Source organism: Salvelinus alpinus, chromosome 18 (genome assembly GCF_045679555.1).
Source record: "Salvelinus alpinus chromosome 18, SLU_Salpinus.1, whole genome shotgun sequence".
Lineage (NCBI taxonomy): Eukaryota > Metazoa > Chordata > Actinopteri > Salmoniformes > Salmonidae > Salvelinus > Salvelinus alpinus.
In genome coordinates this window covers 42481147-42498519 of record NC_092103.1, presented here as the reverse complement: position 1 = coordinate 42498519, position 17373 = coordinate 42481147, and the positions used below count along the sequence as shown (strand labels likewise).

Genomic DNA, 17373 nt, shown 5'->3' with positions numbered 1-17373 from the left:
ACATTCTTAAAGTATTGCCTAAACATTTTGTTTTGTTTGGGAATTGCACCTTTTTAACATGTATTCTGTTTTAATGTCACCCAGGGCATTCAAATCAGAAGTCGGCGGCGGGTTTTCCGGACTACCTGTGCAAGTGGCAGGGCCTGTCGTACTCCGAGTGCAGCTGGGAGGACGGAGCCCTCATCTCCAGAAAGTACCAGAAGAGCATAGATGACTATATGCGCAGAAACCAGTCCAAGACCATTCCCTCCAGAGACTGCAAGGTAAGGAGTAGGGTGATATTGCCCCTAGACCAGGTATAGGCGACTAGATTCAGCCGCGGGCAGATTTGTCGGGGCTGGAACATAACTATAATAATTTCTACACTGCAAATTGACCACAACTAAGCCCCAAAATAAATTGTACTTAGAAAATAACAATTTCATACACATAGACAGGAGACCGGTGTAGGCCGTCATTGTAAATAAGAATTTGTTCTTAACGGACTTGCCTAGGTAAATAAAAGACACAATCTCGTGTGTATATATATATATATTTTGGGCTGTTCTTGAGTACAGATTTCCTTTTAGCCTAATTCCTGGTTATTTTTCTTTTTTCTTTCTTTCTTTAACTATTTAACCAATTTCCTCCACTTATAGCCCCTCGTGGTCTGTCCTTGCGTAGCACATCCGATTGGATTGGAGAGGGGAAGTCAGCAATGTTGTCATTTTTCTGTTACCTATCCATTCCCTTTAAAAGCTGAGGACCTGGCAAGGACCCAGTTGTAGAGACTTGGGATCGTTTTAGGAACCGGGCAGTAGTTTGAGTCGTTGACTTAGAGCGGTCGTCCCATTTTTGGAATGACAGAACTGTCTGACTCGTTGCAATAACTTGTTTTAATTTTTAACTTCAAACTCACTCACGCTTTCTCCTGTCTCCCCGTCAGGTGTTGAAACAGAGGCCGAGGTTTATTCCCATGAAGAAACAGCCGTCCTATATCGGTGGAGAAGGACTGCAGCTCCGAGACTACCAGTTGGACAGCTTGAACTGGATGGCTCACTCATGGTGCAAGTATGTCATAGACTTCTTGAGCTTCCGTTGTTGTTATCACCATGGTTGTTGTATTCCAATTTTTTGCAGAATAATTTTTGTATATATATTTTTTTTTGTTGCTAAACTCAGCGTTTGGGTGTTTCATAATTAATATACTGTTCGAAGCCCAGACATCCTGAATTTTATTTCGATTTCACTTTTCACCATCTGAAACCAGACAATAAAATCACCTAGAATAACTTTACTGAAGATATAAAAAAATATATATATATTTTTTTGAATAAGGAACAACAAATTTTTTGTATAATTATTTTTTAATTAAAAAAAAGAGTTTGCATCATCCCGTCGGTGCCCCTAATACTTTTCTCACCATCCTCTCCTCTTTCCCCAGGGGGAACAGTTGCATCCTGGCAGACGAGATGGGCCTGGGAAAAACCATCCAGACCATCTCCTTCCTCAACTACCAGTTCCATGAACACCAGCTGTATGGACCATTCCTGCTGGTGGTGCCCCTGTCCACACTCGTCTCCTGGCAGAGAGAGATCCAACTGTGGGCCCCCCTCATGAACGTGGTGGTCTACCTGGGTGACATTAGCAGCCGGGGCATGGTAGGCTACAGCCGTAGTGATGGATATGATAGAAGACATGGTAGTTATGGGTATGATGGATGACATGGTAGTTATGGGTATGATGGGTGACATGGTAGTTATGGGTATGATGGGTGACATGGTAGTTATGGGTATGATGGGTGACATGGGAGTTATGGGTATGATGGGTGACATGGGAGTTATGGGTATGATGGATGACATGGGAGTTATGGGTATGATGGATGACATGGGAGTTATGGGTATGATGGATGACATGGTAGTTATGGGTATGATGGGTGACATGGTAGTTATGGGTATGATGGGTGACATGGTAGTTATGGGTATGATGGGTGACATGGGAGTTATGGGTATGATGGGTGACATGGGAGTTATGGGTATGATGGATGACATGGGAGTTATGGGTATGATGGATGACATGGGAGTTATGGGTATGATGGATGACATGGGAGTTATGGGTATGATGGATGACATGGGAGTTATGGGTATGATGGATGACATGGGAGTTATGGGTATGATGGATGACATGGGAGTTATGGGTATGATGGATGACATGGGAGTTATGGGTATGATGGATGACATGGGAGTTATGGGTATGATGGATGACATGGGAGTTTTGGGTATGATGGATGGCATGGGAGTTTTGGGTATAATGGATGGCATGGGAGTTTTGGGTATAATGGATGGCATGGGAGTTTTGGGTATAATGGATGGCATGGGAGTTTTGGGTATAATGGATGGCATGGGAGTTTTGGGTATAATGGATGGCATGGGAGTTTTGGGTATAATGGATGGCATGGGAGTTTTGGGTATAATGGATGGCATGGGAGTTTTGGGTATAATGGATGGCATGGGAGTTTTGGGTATAATGGATGGCATGGGAGTTTTGGGTATAATGGATGGCATGGGAGTTTTGGGTATAATGGATGGCATGGGAGTTTTGGGTATAATGGATGGCATGGGAGTTTTGGGTATAATGGATGGCATGGGAGTTTTGGGTATAATGGATGGCATGGGAGTTTTGGGTATAATGGATGGCATGGGAGTTTTGGGTATAATGGATGGCATGGTAGGCTACAGCAGTAGTGATGGATTTTCTAATAATATTTTGAAGATAAATACACAACGGATAGATTGAGAGGACTAGAGTACTAATGGTCAATAGCGAATTGTAAATAGGAATTGTAAATAGGAGTTGGGTTTCAGTTCAACATCAGAATCGGTGGAATGTCACTGCTGAACTCAGGGCAACGTGCGCCACGTTTTCATTGAGTCGGGGGCAGGATACTTGTTATTTGGCCATTGGCCAAGTTGTACTGCAAACACTTCTGATTGGTCAAACCCAGGCTATGGTGGGGGGGTTATAAATAGCATCCTGTTCCTTTGTTCGGGGGGGGGAGCTGAGGACGGGAGACAGAACATCTACCTCCCAAGCATAACATCTTGATTTGTCCTTCTCAAATAAACCTATTTTTTGCCTCTGATTTGTATTGGAGTTTGTTATTGAGAATAGCATAAATTTCTAACAATATGATAGATGACATGATAGGCTACAGCCTCAGTGATGGATATGATGGGGGTATACATTAATATTCCCCATTAGATTATTTATGATTCAGAACAGATGAGAGGGTTTTTCAAACTGATGATATTGCATAGGGGCTCCCGAGTGGTGCAGCGGTCTAAGACACTTTATTTATTTATTTAACCTTTATTTAACTATCACAACCGGCCGTGATTGGGGGTCCCATAGAGCTGCACACAATTGGCCCAGCATTGTCCGGTTTAGGGTTTGGCCGGGGTAGGCCGTCATTGTAAATAAGAAGTTGTTGTTAACTGACTTGACTAGTAAAATAAAGGTTAAATAATAGGGGTTTTTGGTACTTGATATTTGAGGAGTGTTTTACAATGAAGTTACTATTTATAGATTGAGACACCTTTTCTATGAGTTGACGCTGCATTTAATTATGAATTCCTCCTTTGTTACTTTTTAGATCAGAACACATGAATGGATGCACGTTCAGAACAAGAGACTCAAGTTTAACATCCTGCTAACAACATATGAAATTCTCCTAAAAGATAAGGTAAGATCACATTACTTAGATCTTTGTGAGTTTAAAGATTTTCCTCTCGAAGAGCAATAAACGTCATTAATCAATTAATGATTTACACAATAATACCTGAGCTAAACTGCACACACAGAGGACAAAAAATGCTATCCGCGAGTTCATCTGATTCTGGGGAAGTAGATCAAGTGCTTCTTTGCCAAAATCATGAAGTATCCCTTTTAATATAGTCATTTAGCTTTTGCCCAAGAGATTTACGTGTCAACATTAACATGGAAGACCCAACCCTGGTGTGGCCATCGCCATGTGCTAACCCAGTGAGCCATTGGCACCACATTGTGTAACTACCACTTTGTGTCCACTATGCAGGGATTCCTGGGGAACGTGCCATGGGCCTTCATCGGCGTGGATGAGGCCCACCGGCTGAAGAACGACGACTCGCTCCTTTATAAGACCATGATGGACTTCAAGTCCAACCACCGGCTGCTCATCACCGGCACGCCGCTGCAGAACTCACTCAAAGAGCTCTGGTCACTGCTGCACTTCATCATGCCCGAAAAGTAGGTCACCTAGCCGGTGTGTATGTGGTGGGGAAAGGGGGGGGGGTGTTGACTGTCCTATTTTGATTTAATTGTGTGTGTGTGAAGACTAGCTGTCCTATATGAGTTAACGGAGTGGCTGCGTATCCGATGGTGCTCGTTTAGTAAAGTTAGATCAAAGCTGAATCAATGTCTGAAAATATCACAATGATCACAGTATTCTACATAACAGAACCGTGTATATAATAGCATAGTATAACGCTACTGTAAGACGACAACACAGCATTTTTCTTTCATGTGGCCAAAACTCAACTGCGAACTGCACTAAGCAAAATACACTGGTATGCTATGCTACAGTTTTAACACCATCTGCTCTAAAATTAGTTCACTTGGAATCATTCCAAGCAAAACTGTAGGCTCCTCCCATGCAACACTGTAGGCTCCTCCCATGCAACACTGTAGGCTCCTCCCATGCAACACTGTAGGCTCCTCCCACGCAACACTGTAGGCTCCTCCCACGCAACACTGTAGGCTCCTCCCACGCAACACTGTAGGCTCCTCCCAAGCAACACTGTAGGCTCCTCCCACGCAACACTGTAGGCTCCTCCCACGCAACACTGTAGGCTCCTCCCACGCAACACTGTAGGCTCCTCCCACGCAACACTGTAGGCTCCTCCCACGCAACACTGTAGGCTCCTCCCACGCAACACTGTGGGCTCCTCCCACGCAACACTGTGGGCTCCTCCCACGCAACACTGTGGGCTCCTCCCACGCAACACTGTGGGCTCCTCCCACGCAACACTGTGGGCTCCTCCCAAGCAACACTGTGGGCTCCTGCCAAGCAACACTGTGGGCTCCTGCCAAGCAACACTGTGGGCTCCTGCCAAGCAACACTGTGGGCTCCTGCCAAGCAACACTGTGGGCTCCCTCCAAGCAACACTGTGGGCTCCTTCCAAACAACACTGTAGGCTCCTTCCAAACATTGTCCAGCGCCCCTGGAGCAATTGGGTTTAAGTGCCTTGCACTTACGGTCACATCGACAGATTTGGCACCTTTTCGGCTCTGTGATTCGAACCAGTGACTTTTCGGTTAGTGGCCCAACGCTCTGTGTGAAGACTAACTGTCCTATATGAGTTAATTGTGTGTGTATCAGAGAACTGTCCTCTGTAATATCATGGGGTGACTGGGAATTAAGGTACCAAGCTGGTTAAAATATGTTTTGTTCTGTTTCATTGTCCTTGTTCTGGAGCTTTTGGTCCTCAGAGCATTGCTGATGTCTGGCCTTCTGCCCGTGTTTGTGTTTTCAGGTTCCACTCGTGGGAGATATTTGAGGAGGAACATGGGAAGGGTAGGGACTCTGGCTACACCAGTCTACACAAGGAGCTGGAGCCCTTCCTGCTGCGTAGAGTCAAGAAGGATGTGGAGAAGTCTCTTCCTGCTAAAGTGGAGCAGATCCTCAGAGTGGAGATGAGCGCCATTCAGAAGCAGTACTACAAGTAAGACAGATGAATACTACTCATTCAGAAACGGTACTACTGGTAAGAAAAGATATGCATTCTTTTCAGAAACAGTACTATGAGCAAGAACAGAGAATTAGTACTCATTCAGAAACCGTACTATAAGTCAGAACAGATAGATACTACTAGGGTTGGGTACGGTTAAGCAAATATCCGGATATCCGAACGGATGTTAGTATTCGTTAACTTGAGTGGGTAACATTTTGAGAACCAAAATGTAGGCCTATTTTAACAAAAAAGCTGTCTAAATTAAATTACTATTTATTCAGAAACAGTACTACAAGTAAGAACAGATGGATATTAGAGTTGGTGATTTGAACAAAAATCCAAATTGGGCAAATATATATTTTTTGCGATTACGATAAATAATTTTTGGGAGAGATGCTAGAGCTGGGCGATGTGGACCAAAAGACATATTGTGGAACTATTTTGTTCGATAACAACATACATTTTACTTTACACTAGACCATATTTTTTCTTCTGTGTAAAATAACATAATTTAGATGGTAGACTGATTTATTTTATTTTTTTACTACTTCATACTTTATCCAGGAAGCATGATTGATATTTTTTAAGTGCAACTTGTCAAAATGGGATCCAGAATGATCAGATTTATTTGTCTCTTCAGAGAATTTCCACACATCTTTGTGCACATTGTCCTACAGGCTATATTATTCACCACATGAGGAAGTGGGAACTCAAAACACTTAGCTAGATTGCTATCTCTAAATATGATATTGTTGCTAGATAGTCATGTAGGCTAATTGATTAATCTATTAGTAAATGTAGGCTAATGTCCTACAATAGCTTTCCAACACTAGGACTAGGTTACTTGATGTAGGCCTGTTCACTGCAAATGGAGCCCTGCGCTCCCTGGGCACACCTACTCCGGTTGTAAAATTGTGTCATGAACTCAATATTTAAAGGTGAGAAACAAGCTGTGACTCTCCCCTCTGTAACTACAACCGTAGTGTCTTTGAAAACTGTATTTTTCCTGCAATTCTTGGGAATGGACATATGCTTGTGCTTCTGATTTATTTGCTTCTCTCCCTCCGTGCGCACGGTGGAAGTCAGCAGCCAATAGCGAAACGGGGGGACAGGCATACACTTTCATAGCAGGAATCAACATGATGATATTACTGTTGACCAAATAATGGTTCTAGAACAATCTACAGAAATGTTGTGTAGAAAAAAACCACAGAAAGTTGTTGACGTAAGCAAAATGTCGACGAATGTTGACGTAAGCAAAATGCTTGTGTAAGAGGAAGGCAACGTTGCTGTCTGTAATTTTTGGTTTATCGTTCAACTAGATACTACTCATTCTGAACAGAACTACAAGTAACATAACTCAACTCTCTGCATCATTGCCCTCTGCCATATCCTGCAATGCAAATGACCAGAAGCATGAAACCAATAGAAACTAACATGGGAGCAGAATAGATCAATGTTTATGCACATCAAGGACATCTCCAGATATTCAGTTCCACAGCTTAGACCCAGTTGGCCTCATTTAACACAATATATTGATCAATTACATCAAAGGAATCTCTCTGGTATAACATTTTAGGAAGATTTGAACACTTCTTAGATCCACCTCTGGAGGGTGCGCCTGTGCTGGTGCTTCAGCATCTTTCTGGCTCTACAGTCGGAGGTGTTTTAGTCATTGGCGTTGTAGAGCAGTCTACCTGCCTCCCCAGCCCTCCTCCTGCACTGGCAACTCTCAGTTATACTGTTGGGAATCAACCAGTGCAGCTTGGCTGGGGGGGTGGACAACACACCCCTTTTTTAGTTCCACTGGGACTTTGGGGGCTTCATCAGGAGTGTGCAATGTTCCAAAAGATATCAATGATGTACTTCACCTTTTATATAAATAAACCAGTCAGCCACCTCGCCTCAATATACTTGTAAACTGGCATATAAAATCAAATCAAATCAAATTTATTAGTCACATACACATGGTTAGCAGATGTTAATGCGAGTGTAGCGAAATGCTTGTGCTTCTAGTTCCGACAATGCAGTAATAACCAACAAGTAATCTAACCTAACAATTCCACAACTACTACCTTATACACACACAAGTGTAAAGGGATAAAGAATATGTACATAAAGATATATGAATGAGTGGTGGTACAGAACGGCATAGGCAAGATGCAGTAGATGGTATAGAGTACGGTATATACATATGAGATGAGTACTGTAGGGTATGTAAACATAAAGTGGCATAGTTTAAAGTGGCTAGTGGTATTCATACATATGGCTCCATAACACAGAGGGGCTATTTCCCAGACAGAAATGAGGCCTAATCTTGGACTAATTTGCACTTTTAAACTGGACTAAGGAAAATTGAACTTCTCAAACATGGTATAAAATAGATCTTAATTAATTTGGATGGAAATTAGGCCAAGTCTAGGTATTTAAGTGCGGGTATAAACTAAACCTAGGATGTAGGTGTAACATTTACATTTAAGTCATTTAGCAGACGCTCTTATCCAGAGCGACTTACAAATTGGAAAGTTCATACATATTCATACATAACTTCCGGTTTCCTGTTTATCCTGACTGAGTTGAAAGTTAATTTGGAGTGCTCCTTTTCCAAATGAGTTAATCCAGAAATGAATACAAATTGTATTAAATACATTGCAAATGGTAGTAATCATGCTGTATTGGGGGTTTTATTTTTATTTTTTAACTACTAAGCGTGTGTGTTGGGTGAAACAGGTGGATCTTGACGAGGAACTACAAGGCCCTGAGTAAAGGTACCAAAGGTAGCACGTCTGGCTTCCTTAACATCATGATGGAGCTGAAGAAGTGCTGCAACCACTGCTATCTCATCAAGCCCCCCGAGGACAGCGAGTTCTACAACAAACAGGAGGCCTTACAGGTGAGTGGGGGGGGGGGGGATAAATGTACATGCAAACTTTAACTTTTCATTTGTGTGACACTCTTTACTCACTCAATTGTCAAACCTTGGCATTAAGGCATTCTGGAGGGGCGAGAGCACATCCACTGACTTGAAGCCTAAATTGAGTTTTAAATGTGGGAAAGTAGCTGCATCTCACAGTCTTGGGTTTTGAAAAATTATATTATGCTAGCAGATTCATTACTTACCAACAACTGCTGGACATTCCAATAACACTACATCACGTTTTCCTAACAACACTAGCCACGCAGGGAGCAGGCCTGCCCCGCAAGTGCAAGGGGGGGTTGCCTAGCAACACGTGCCTCTGAGGGAGTTGACAACGTGATTATTATTTTTTTTATCTGTTCAGGCCGAACAGCTAGCACGACAGCTAAAATGCCCTTGAAAAAATATGATTTCAGCTAATAGGAACAACAATCTAATAAAATATCTACATTCACTAATCATAAACTATTTTCATATAATAAAAATGTTGGCACATTTGTGGGCAATATTTTTTACATTGCCTTAAAGAGTGAGAGCTGTGTAAACCTCAACTCAAAAAAAAAAAATGCTGAATGTGTGTGTTTCAGCCACAAGCCACTCATCAGTGTTAGTTGACATGTTTTGGCTGTTACATTGGTGCTACTCTTGTGTTACACAACTCTTTTATAAGTTTGCTCATGGACTGTGGTGAGAGGCCTATGTTTAGTTACCGTTGGCCTCTTTAATAAGAAGGTGATGCTGAGTTTTGTTCAATATCCATATTTCAGGATATTTATTATTTATATTGAATTCTTTCCAGAGTTCGCATGGATGCACACTAATCTCTCCCCCTGCCCCTCGCCCTCTCCCCCTGCAGCACCTAATCCGGAGCAGCGGGAAGCTGGTGCTGCTGGACAAGCTGCTGCTGCGTCTGCGGGAGCGTGGCCACCGTGTGCTCATCTTCTCTCAGATGGTCCGGATGCTGGACATCCTGGCCGAGTACCTGAAGAGCCGCCAGTTCCTCTTCCAGGTCAGCAGCTCACTGGCTCCTTATGTACAGATCTAGGATCAGCTTCTACTCTCCTAATCCTAAACTTAACTCATTAGTGAGAGAAATTGTAAACTGACCCAAGATCAGTGTTTAAGGGCGACTTCCCACATTCCTCTTCCTATCCCCTTCCCATATACTGGTGTATCGTAGATCTCCAGGAAGAAGTTTGGGCAGCCCTGCTTTAAGTAATGTGTGGGTTGAATCCTCCCTAAAGAAATCTGTTCACAACATTTTTTTGCAAATCTTGTATTTGCTTAAGGCACGATGGCTTACTAAAAATGGTAAATAAGGTGCTTTCCTAGTCAGGATTCAGCTCAGTGGTCATCTAAGCAAAGTACCTAGAAGGTCCTAAAGTTACCATACTTAAACCCCTAAAGATAAGCAAAATACAAAAACATTTAAACGTTGAAGAACATTGAGAGTTTGCTGGGACGAGGACTAAAATGTGTCTCGTCTTTGTAGAGATTGGACGGCTCCATCAAGGGAGAGATGAGGAAACAGGCGCTGGACCATTTCAACGCTGAGGGCTCTGAGGTAAGTGTGGAATGAATGCACCATAATATCTACTACTGCGCTAACAGCCAGGGTTGGGGACAAATCAGATTACTTCCTGAATCGACTGAGTTGAAAACCTTAACCCTGCTAATTTTACTCAATAGTTTTACTCAATAATTCACTGATGGAGTGAATATATAATTGGAAATCTACTGTAATAAACCATCTTACACCCCACGTTATTACATCTCACTTCCTACCGTCCAGGATTTCTGCTTCTTGTTGTCAACACGGGCGGGCGGTCTGGGCATCAACCTGGCGTCGGCTGACACGGTGGTCATATTTGACTCGGACTGGAACCCACAGAATGACCTGCAGGCCCAGGCCAGAGCCCACAGGATTGGCCAGAAGAGACAGGTATGCAACCAATTACTTTGTGAAGTTGACTTGCGGTCAAGTTCAACGTCAAGTTTTGTTACCAAATGACAAAGCAGCTAAGAAACCAAAATGGCGTTGATTAATACAGGTTTTAGAGCCTTGTGCTATTGGTCATTGGTCTGTCTTACCATCTATGTGTAGTGTAGAGGTCAACCGATTATGATTTTATTGGAGGACCAAAAAAAAGCTGATACCGATTAAATTGGCCGATTTTTATTTTATTATATATATATATTTTAATATATATATTTGTAATAATGACAATTACAACAATACTGAATGAACACTTATTTTAACTTAATATAATATGTAAATAAAATCAATTTAGTTTAAGTTCCTTGCTCAGAACATGAGAACATATGAAAGCTGATGGTTCAATATTCCCAGTTCTTCAATATTCCCACTTAAGAAGTTTTAGGTTGTAGTTATAGGAATTATAGGACTATTTCTCTCTATACCGTTTGTATTTCATATACCTTTGACTATTGGATGTTCTGAAAGGCATTATAGTATTGCCAGCCTAATCTCAGGAGTTGATAGGCTTGAAGTCCTAAACAGCACTGTGCTTCAAGCATTGCGAAGAGCTGCTAGCAAACGCAGGAAAGTGCTGTTTGAATTAATGCTTACGAGCCTGCTGCTGTCTACCACGGCTCAGTCAAACTGCTCTATCAAATCATAGACTTAATTATAATATAATAAACACACAGAAATACGAGCCGTGTCATTAATATGGTCAAATCCAGAAACGATCGTTTCGAAAACAAAACGTTTATTCTTTCAGTGATATACGGAACCGTTCCGTATTTTATGCAACAAGCCAGGCAGCCCAAACTGCTGCATATACCCTGACACTGCTTGCACTGAACGCAAGAGAAGTGACACAATTTCCCTAGTTAATATTGCCTGCTAACAGGCAAATCTTAACTAAATATAAATATGCAGGTTTAAAAAAATATATACTTGTGTATTGATTTTAAGAAAAGCATTGATGTTTATGGTTAGGTACATTGGTGCAACGATTGTGCTTTTTTCGCGAATGCGCCTTTAAGTCATCACCCGTTTGGCGAAGTAAGCTGTGATTCGATGATAAATTAACAGGCACCGCATTGATTATTTTCAACGCAGGACAAGCTAGTTAAACTAGTAATATCATCAATCATGTGTAGTTTGATGTTTTTTTATAAGATAAGTTTAATGCTAGCTAGCAACTTACAGTGGCTCCTTACTGCACTTGCGTAACAGGTGGTCTGCCTGCCGCGCAGTTTCCTCATGGATTGCAATGTAATCGGCCATAATCGGCGTCCAAAAATGCTGATTACCGATTGTGAAAACTTGAAATCGGCCCTGCCGATTAATCGGTCGACGTGTAGCGTATATCGATGTATACAGGGCTCATCTGTAAAATAGATCTTGGTCTCAGCATGACTCACTGTCAAAATAAAATAATTATATTAGAAAACAGGCTGTTTGCACAACACGCGTTGTCAAGTTCTATTGATACCCAATGACCGCAGGCACGAGACCAAGATACATGGTCATATGAGTCCAGTACATGTTGTATTGAATAGTTCTGTAAAGGTGTTAATCTCCTCTGATTTTGTAACTCACCCTATATCCTAAACAAACATGCTTTCCCAGTGGGAACAGAAAGTCTAAAATAAAGCATTACGTAGTTGTGGACATCCAACATGAAACCTGTATGTCTCCCAGGTGAACATCTACCGCCTGGTGACTAAGAGCTCGGTGGAGGAGGAGATCATTGAGCGGGCCAAGAAGAAGATGGTGCTGGACCATCTAGTCATCCAGAGGATGGACACCACGGGCAAGACGGTTCTCCACACCGGCACCGCCCCGTCCAGGTACACAAGTACACACTGAAAACACACTCGCGTCTCTAGGTACTTACATACAGACAAACTCACGCGAGAACACATGCAAGAGTCCACAAACTCTTCGCGAGAACACATGCAAGAGTCCACAAACTCACGCGAGAACACATGCAAGAGTCCACAAACTCACGCGAGAACACATGCAAGAGTCCACAAACTCACGCGAGAACACATGCAAGAGTCCACAAACTCACGCGAGAACACATGCAAGAGTCCACAAACTCACGCGAGAACACATGCAAGAGTCCACAAACTCACGCGAGAACACATGCAAGAGTCCACAAACTCACGCGAGAACACATGCAAGAGTCCACAAACTCACGCGAGAACACATGCAAGAGTCCACAAACTCACGCGAGAACACATGCAAGAGTCCACAAACTCACGCGAGAACACATGCAAGAGTCCACAAACTCACGCGAGAACACATGCAAGAGTCCACAAACTCACGCGAGAACACATGCAAGAGTCCACAAACTCACGCGAGAACACATGCAAGAGTCCACAAACTCTTCGCGAGAACACATGCAAGAGTCCACAAACTCTTCGCGAGAACACATGCAAGCGCACTTACTCTACACATTTATAAATTTTAGTTATTTAGCAGACTCTCTTATCCGGAGCGACTTACAGGAGCAATTGGGCTTAAGTGCCTTGCTCAAGGGAACGTCAACAGAAATTTCACATAGTCGGCTTGCGGATTCAAACCGGCGACCTTTCGGTTACTGGCCCAACACTCTTAACCACTAGGCTACATGCTGCTTTACACGCATACGCACACACACACAGCCAGTTACACCTTACACTCTCAACTACATCAACAAAATGCATTCTTCCTCAGTGTGCTTAGTCTCTTACAAACACACACCCTATAGCTACCCTCTAGATGCTTAGTCTCTTACAAACACGCACCCTATAGCTACCCTCTAGATGCTTAGTCTCTTACAAACACGCACCCTATAGCTACCCTCTAGATGCTTAGTCTCTTACAAACACACACCCTATAGCTACCCTCTAGATGCTTAGTCTCTTACAAACACACACCCTATAGCTACCCTCTAGATGCTTACTCACAAACACACACCCTATAGCTACCCTCCAGATGCTTACTCACAAACACACACCCTATAGCTACCCTCTAGATGCTTAGTCTCTTACAAACACACACCCTATAGCTACCCTCTAGATGCTTACTCACAAACACACACCCTATAGCTACCCTCTAGATGCTTACTCACAAACACACACCCTATAGCTACCCTCCAGATGCTTACTCACAAACACACACCCTATAGCTACCCTCTAGATGCTTACTCACAAACACACACCCTATAGCTACCCTCTAGATGCTTACTCACAAACACACACCCTATAGCTACCCTCTAGATGCGTACTCACAAACACACATCCTATAGCTACCCTTTAGATGCGTACTCACAAACACACACCCTATAGCTACCCTCTAGATGCTTACTCACAAACACACACCCTATAGCTACCCTCTAGATGCTTACTCACAAACACACACCCTATAGCTACCCTCTAGATGCTTACTCACACACACACCCTATAGCTACCCTCTAGATGCTTACTCACAAATACACACCCTATAGCTACCCTCTAGATGCTTACTCACAAACACACACCCTATAGCTACCCTCTAGATGCTTACTCACAAACACACACCCTATAGCTACCCTTTAGATGCTTACTCACAAACACACACCCTATAGCTACCCTCTAGATGCTTACTCACAAACACACACCCTATAGCTACCCTTTAGATGCTTACTCACAAACACACACCCTATAGCTACCCTCTAGATGCTTACTCACACACACACACCCTATAGCTACCCTCTAGATGCTTACTCACAAATACACACCCTATAGCTACCCTCTAGATGCTTACTCACAAACACACACCCTATAGCTACCCTCTAGATGCGTACTCACAAACACACACCCTATAGCTACCCTTTAGATGCGTACTCACAAACACACACCCTATAGCTACCCTCTAGATGCTTACTCACAAACACACACCCTATAGCTACCCTCTAGATGCTTACTCACAAACACACACCCTATAGCTACCCTCTAGATGCTTACTCACAAACACACACCCTATAGCTACCCTCTAGATGCTTACTCACACACACACCCTATAGCTACCCTTTAGATGCTTACTCACAAACACACACCCTATAGCTACCCTCTAGATGCTTACTCACACACACACCCTATAGCTACCCTCTAGATGCTTACTCACACACACACCCTATAGCTACCCTCTAGATGCTTACTCACAAATACACACCCTATAGCTACCCTCTAGATGCTTACTCACAAACACACACCCTATAGCTACCCTCTAGATGCGTACTCACAAACACACACCCTATAGCTACCCTTTAGATGCGTACTCACAAACACACACCCTATAGCTACCCTCTAGATGCTTACTCACAAACACACACCCTATAGCTACCCTCTAGATGCTTACTCACAAACACACACCCTATAGCTACCCTTTAGATGCTTACTCACAAACACACACCCTATAGCTACCCTCTAGATGCTTACTCACAAACACACACCCTATAGCTACCCTTTAGATGCTTACTCACAAACACACACCCTATAGCTACCCTCCAGATGCTTACTCACAAATACACACCCTATAGCTACCCTCTAGATGCTTACTCACAAATACACACCCTATAGCTACCCTTTAGATGCTTACTCACAAACACACACCCTATAGCTACCCTCTAGATGCTTACTCACAAACACACACCCTATAGCTACCCTCTAGATGCTTACTCACAAATACACACACCATCCTTCTGAGGTGTTCACGGTCATGCACACACCCTTGTAAGGTTTTTTGTGTTCTCATTTGGAACTTCCATCACTTGCAGTGCCACTCCGTTCAACAAGGAGGAGCTGTCGGCCATTTTGAAGTTTGGTGCCGAGGAGCTGTTCAAGGAGCAGGAGGGGGAGGAGCAGGAGCCTCAGGTTTGTCACTCACCTCATCACTATCACGATACTATGTTACACTTTTTTTTGTGACAAAAAAGGACACAAAGCAGACTAAACTTTAAAAACCTGCTTAATTTAAGAGTTATATATTGGGGGAGGGGGAAACAAATGTGACTGGATGGAAAAATAAGGCTGTTTTGTTTTCAACAAGATATGAATTATGCTTCATGTTTTGTTTACTTGCCATGATACTAATGAGTATCGCGATACTGATATCCTGACAACCCTAATCCTTATCATTGTAGGTCCAAACTGGGGTACTTTGCAGTTCCTATTAATCTCTCGTGTTGCATTTATTCTGGTGTCGACCTATATTGTCCCTGTGTGTCTGATGTTGGTTGACAAATTCAGGTTCCCCGCTGTGGATCGATAAAGTTAATATGTTTTTCATAAACTGACTGTTTTCGGTTTCCCTCTGGCAGGATATGGACATCGACGATATCCTGAAGAGAGCCGAGACCAGAGACAATGATCCCGGCCCCTCCACTGTTGGAGAGGAGCTACTCTCACAGTTCAAGGTATATATCACGTTCATCGCAAGTAAAGGCTTTTTAAAAATAACCACTAATGGAAAGAACGGCACTAGTAAGAATGAAAAGAAGTACAATAGTGTTGTTTTTTTAAACAAATTTTATGTAAACGTAAAGGGCAAAATTTCTGGACACCGATTAAGTTTAGTCCTGGACAAAACATTTTTTTATATGGATATTCTCCATTTACCATGCTATTTCTAGTCCAGGACTAGGCTAAATCGGTGTCCGGGAAACAGGCCCTAATAAGAGTAAAACAAATAAAATGATAAGTCAATCCGCTGAGCCTCTATGACCTCTCGACCTAACTCTGACCCCTCCCTGCCAGGTGGCCAACTTCTCCATGATGGAGGAGGAGGAGATCGTCATGGATTCTGAGCGCCACCATCGGGGCTGGGACGACATCATCCCCGAGGAGCAGCGGCGGCGGATGGAGGAGGAGGAGAGGCAGAAAGAGCTGGAGGAGATCTACCTGCTGCCCCGCATGAGGAACTGTGCCAAACAGGTTAGCTAGAGGGGCACTCCCTCCTCTCTCTCACACACACACAGCAGTACTCTCCAATGGAGAGATTTGGTTTGTCAATTAATCAAAACAGGAATGCCAGATTTGTCTAAATGTTTCTGTCTTAGCATTGTAATAGACCGGTATCTTTTTTTGTCTTCTAAATTAATATGTTGTGCCGAACAGTCCCGTCCCTGTCAGTGGATGATGTGCTGCGGGTTCCATTGAAACCCTCAGAGAACATGGTTCTTATTATAATAATACATTGTTGTTTGATATATGGTTCCAGGTCAACTTTAACGGCAGTGAGAGCCGGCGTAGTAGAAACAGACGGTATTCCGGCTCCGACAGCGACTCCGTCTCGGATCGCAAGAGGCCCAAGAAACGAGGACGGCCTCGGACCATTCCACGAGAGAACATCAAGGGCTTCAGCGATGCTGAGATACGAAGGTAATCACTACACATGAGATGCATCCCAAATGGCATCCGATTCCCTTTACTATGGGGATTTGGGGAACATTTTGGGATACGTGATGTCTTCTATCCTGTGGGAATAAGTCCCTGAAAAGTCCCCCCTCCCAATACCTTTTGGGGATTTAGCAAATACACTCACTTCCATTACCTCGACTGCGCCTCACAACTTTGTATTTTTCTACATAGATTTATCAAGAGCTACAAAAAGTTTGGTGGACCACTTGAAAGGTAAGGCAAAAACCTCAATGTTTCAATTATTTGACAACTTTTGTCAACATGCTATTTGACCAACCAAAAATCAACCTC

General features: G+C 43.0%; 1 protein-coding gene and 1 non-coding gene across 2 annotated transcripts in view; both read left to right on the top strand.

The window, feature by feature from the left end:
• Positions 1 to 17373, top strand: part of chd1 (chromodomain helicase DNA binding protein 1) — a 38125-nt gene that overhangs the window by 11483 nt on the left and 9269 nt on the right. Inside the window, exons 10-25 of the mRNA XM_071351928.1 lie at positions 85 to 263; positions 926 to 1050; positions 1424 to 1640; positions 3632 to 3721; positions 4073 to 4263; positions 5550 to 5738; positions 8478 to 8640; positions 9521 to 9673; positions 10157 to 10228; positions 10457 to 10606; positions 12338 to 12486; positions 15441 to 15537; positions 15984 to 16079; positions 16420 to 16596; positions 16883 to 17043; positions 17254 to 17295. Coding sequence (XP_071208029.1) covers positions 85 to 263; positions 926 to 1050; positions 1424 to 1640; positions 3632 to 3721; positions 4073 to 4263; positions 5550 to 5738; positions 8478 to 8640; positions 9521 to 9673; positions 10157 to 10228; positions 10457 to 10606; positions 12338 to 12486; positions 15441 to 15537; positions 15984 to 16079; positions 16420 to 16596; positions 16883 to 17043; positions 17254 to 17295 — 2251 coding nt within the window. The remainder of the gene's footprint in view (positions 1 to 84; positions 264 to 925; positions 1051 to 1423; positions 1641 to 3631; positions 3722 to 4072; positions 4264 to 5549; positions 5739 to 8477; positions 8641 to 9520; positions 9674 to 10156; positions 10229 to 10456; positions 10607 to 12337; positions 12487 to 15440; positions 15538 to 15983; positions 16080 to 16419; positions 16597 to 16882; positions 17044 to 17253; positions 17296 to 17373) is intronic.
• On the top strand, positions 7334 to 7533 carry LOC139544716 (small nucleolar RNA SNORA53). Its single transcript, XR_011668953.1, has one exon. It is a non-coding gene; the product is annotated as a small nucleolar RNA SNORA53 (small nucleolar RNA).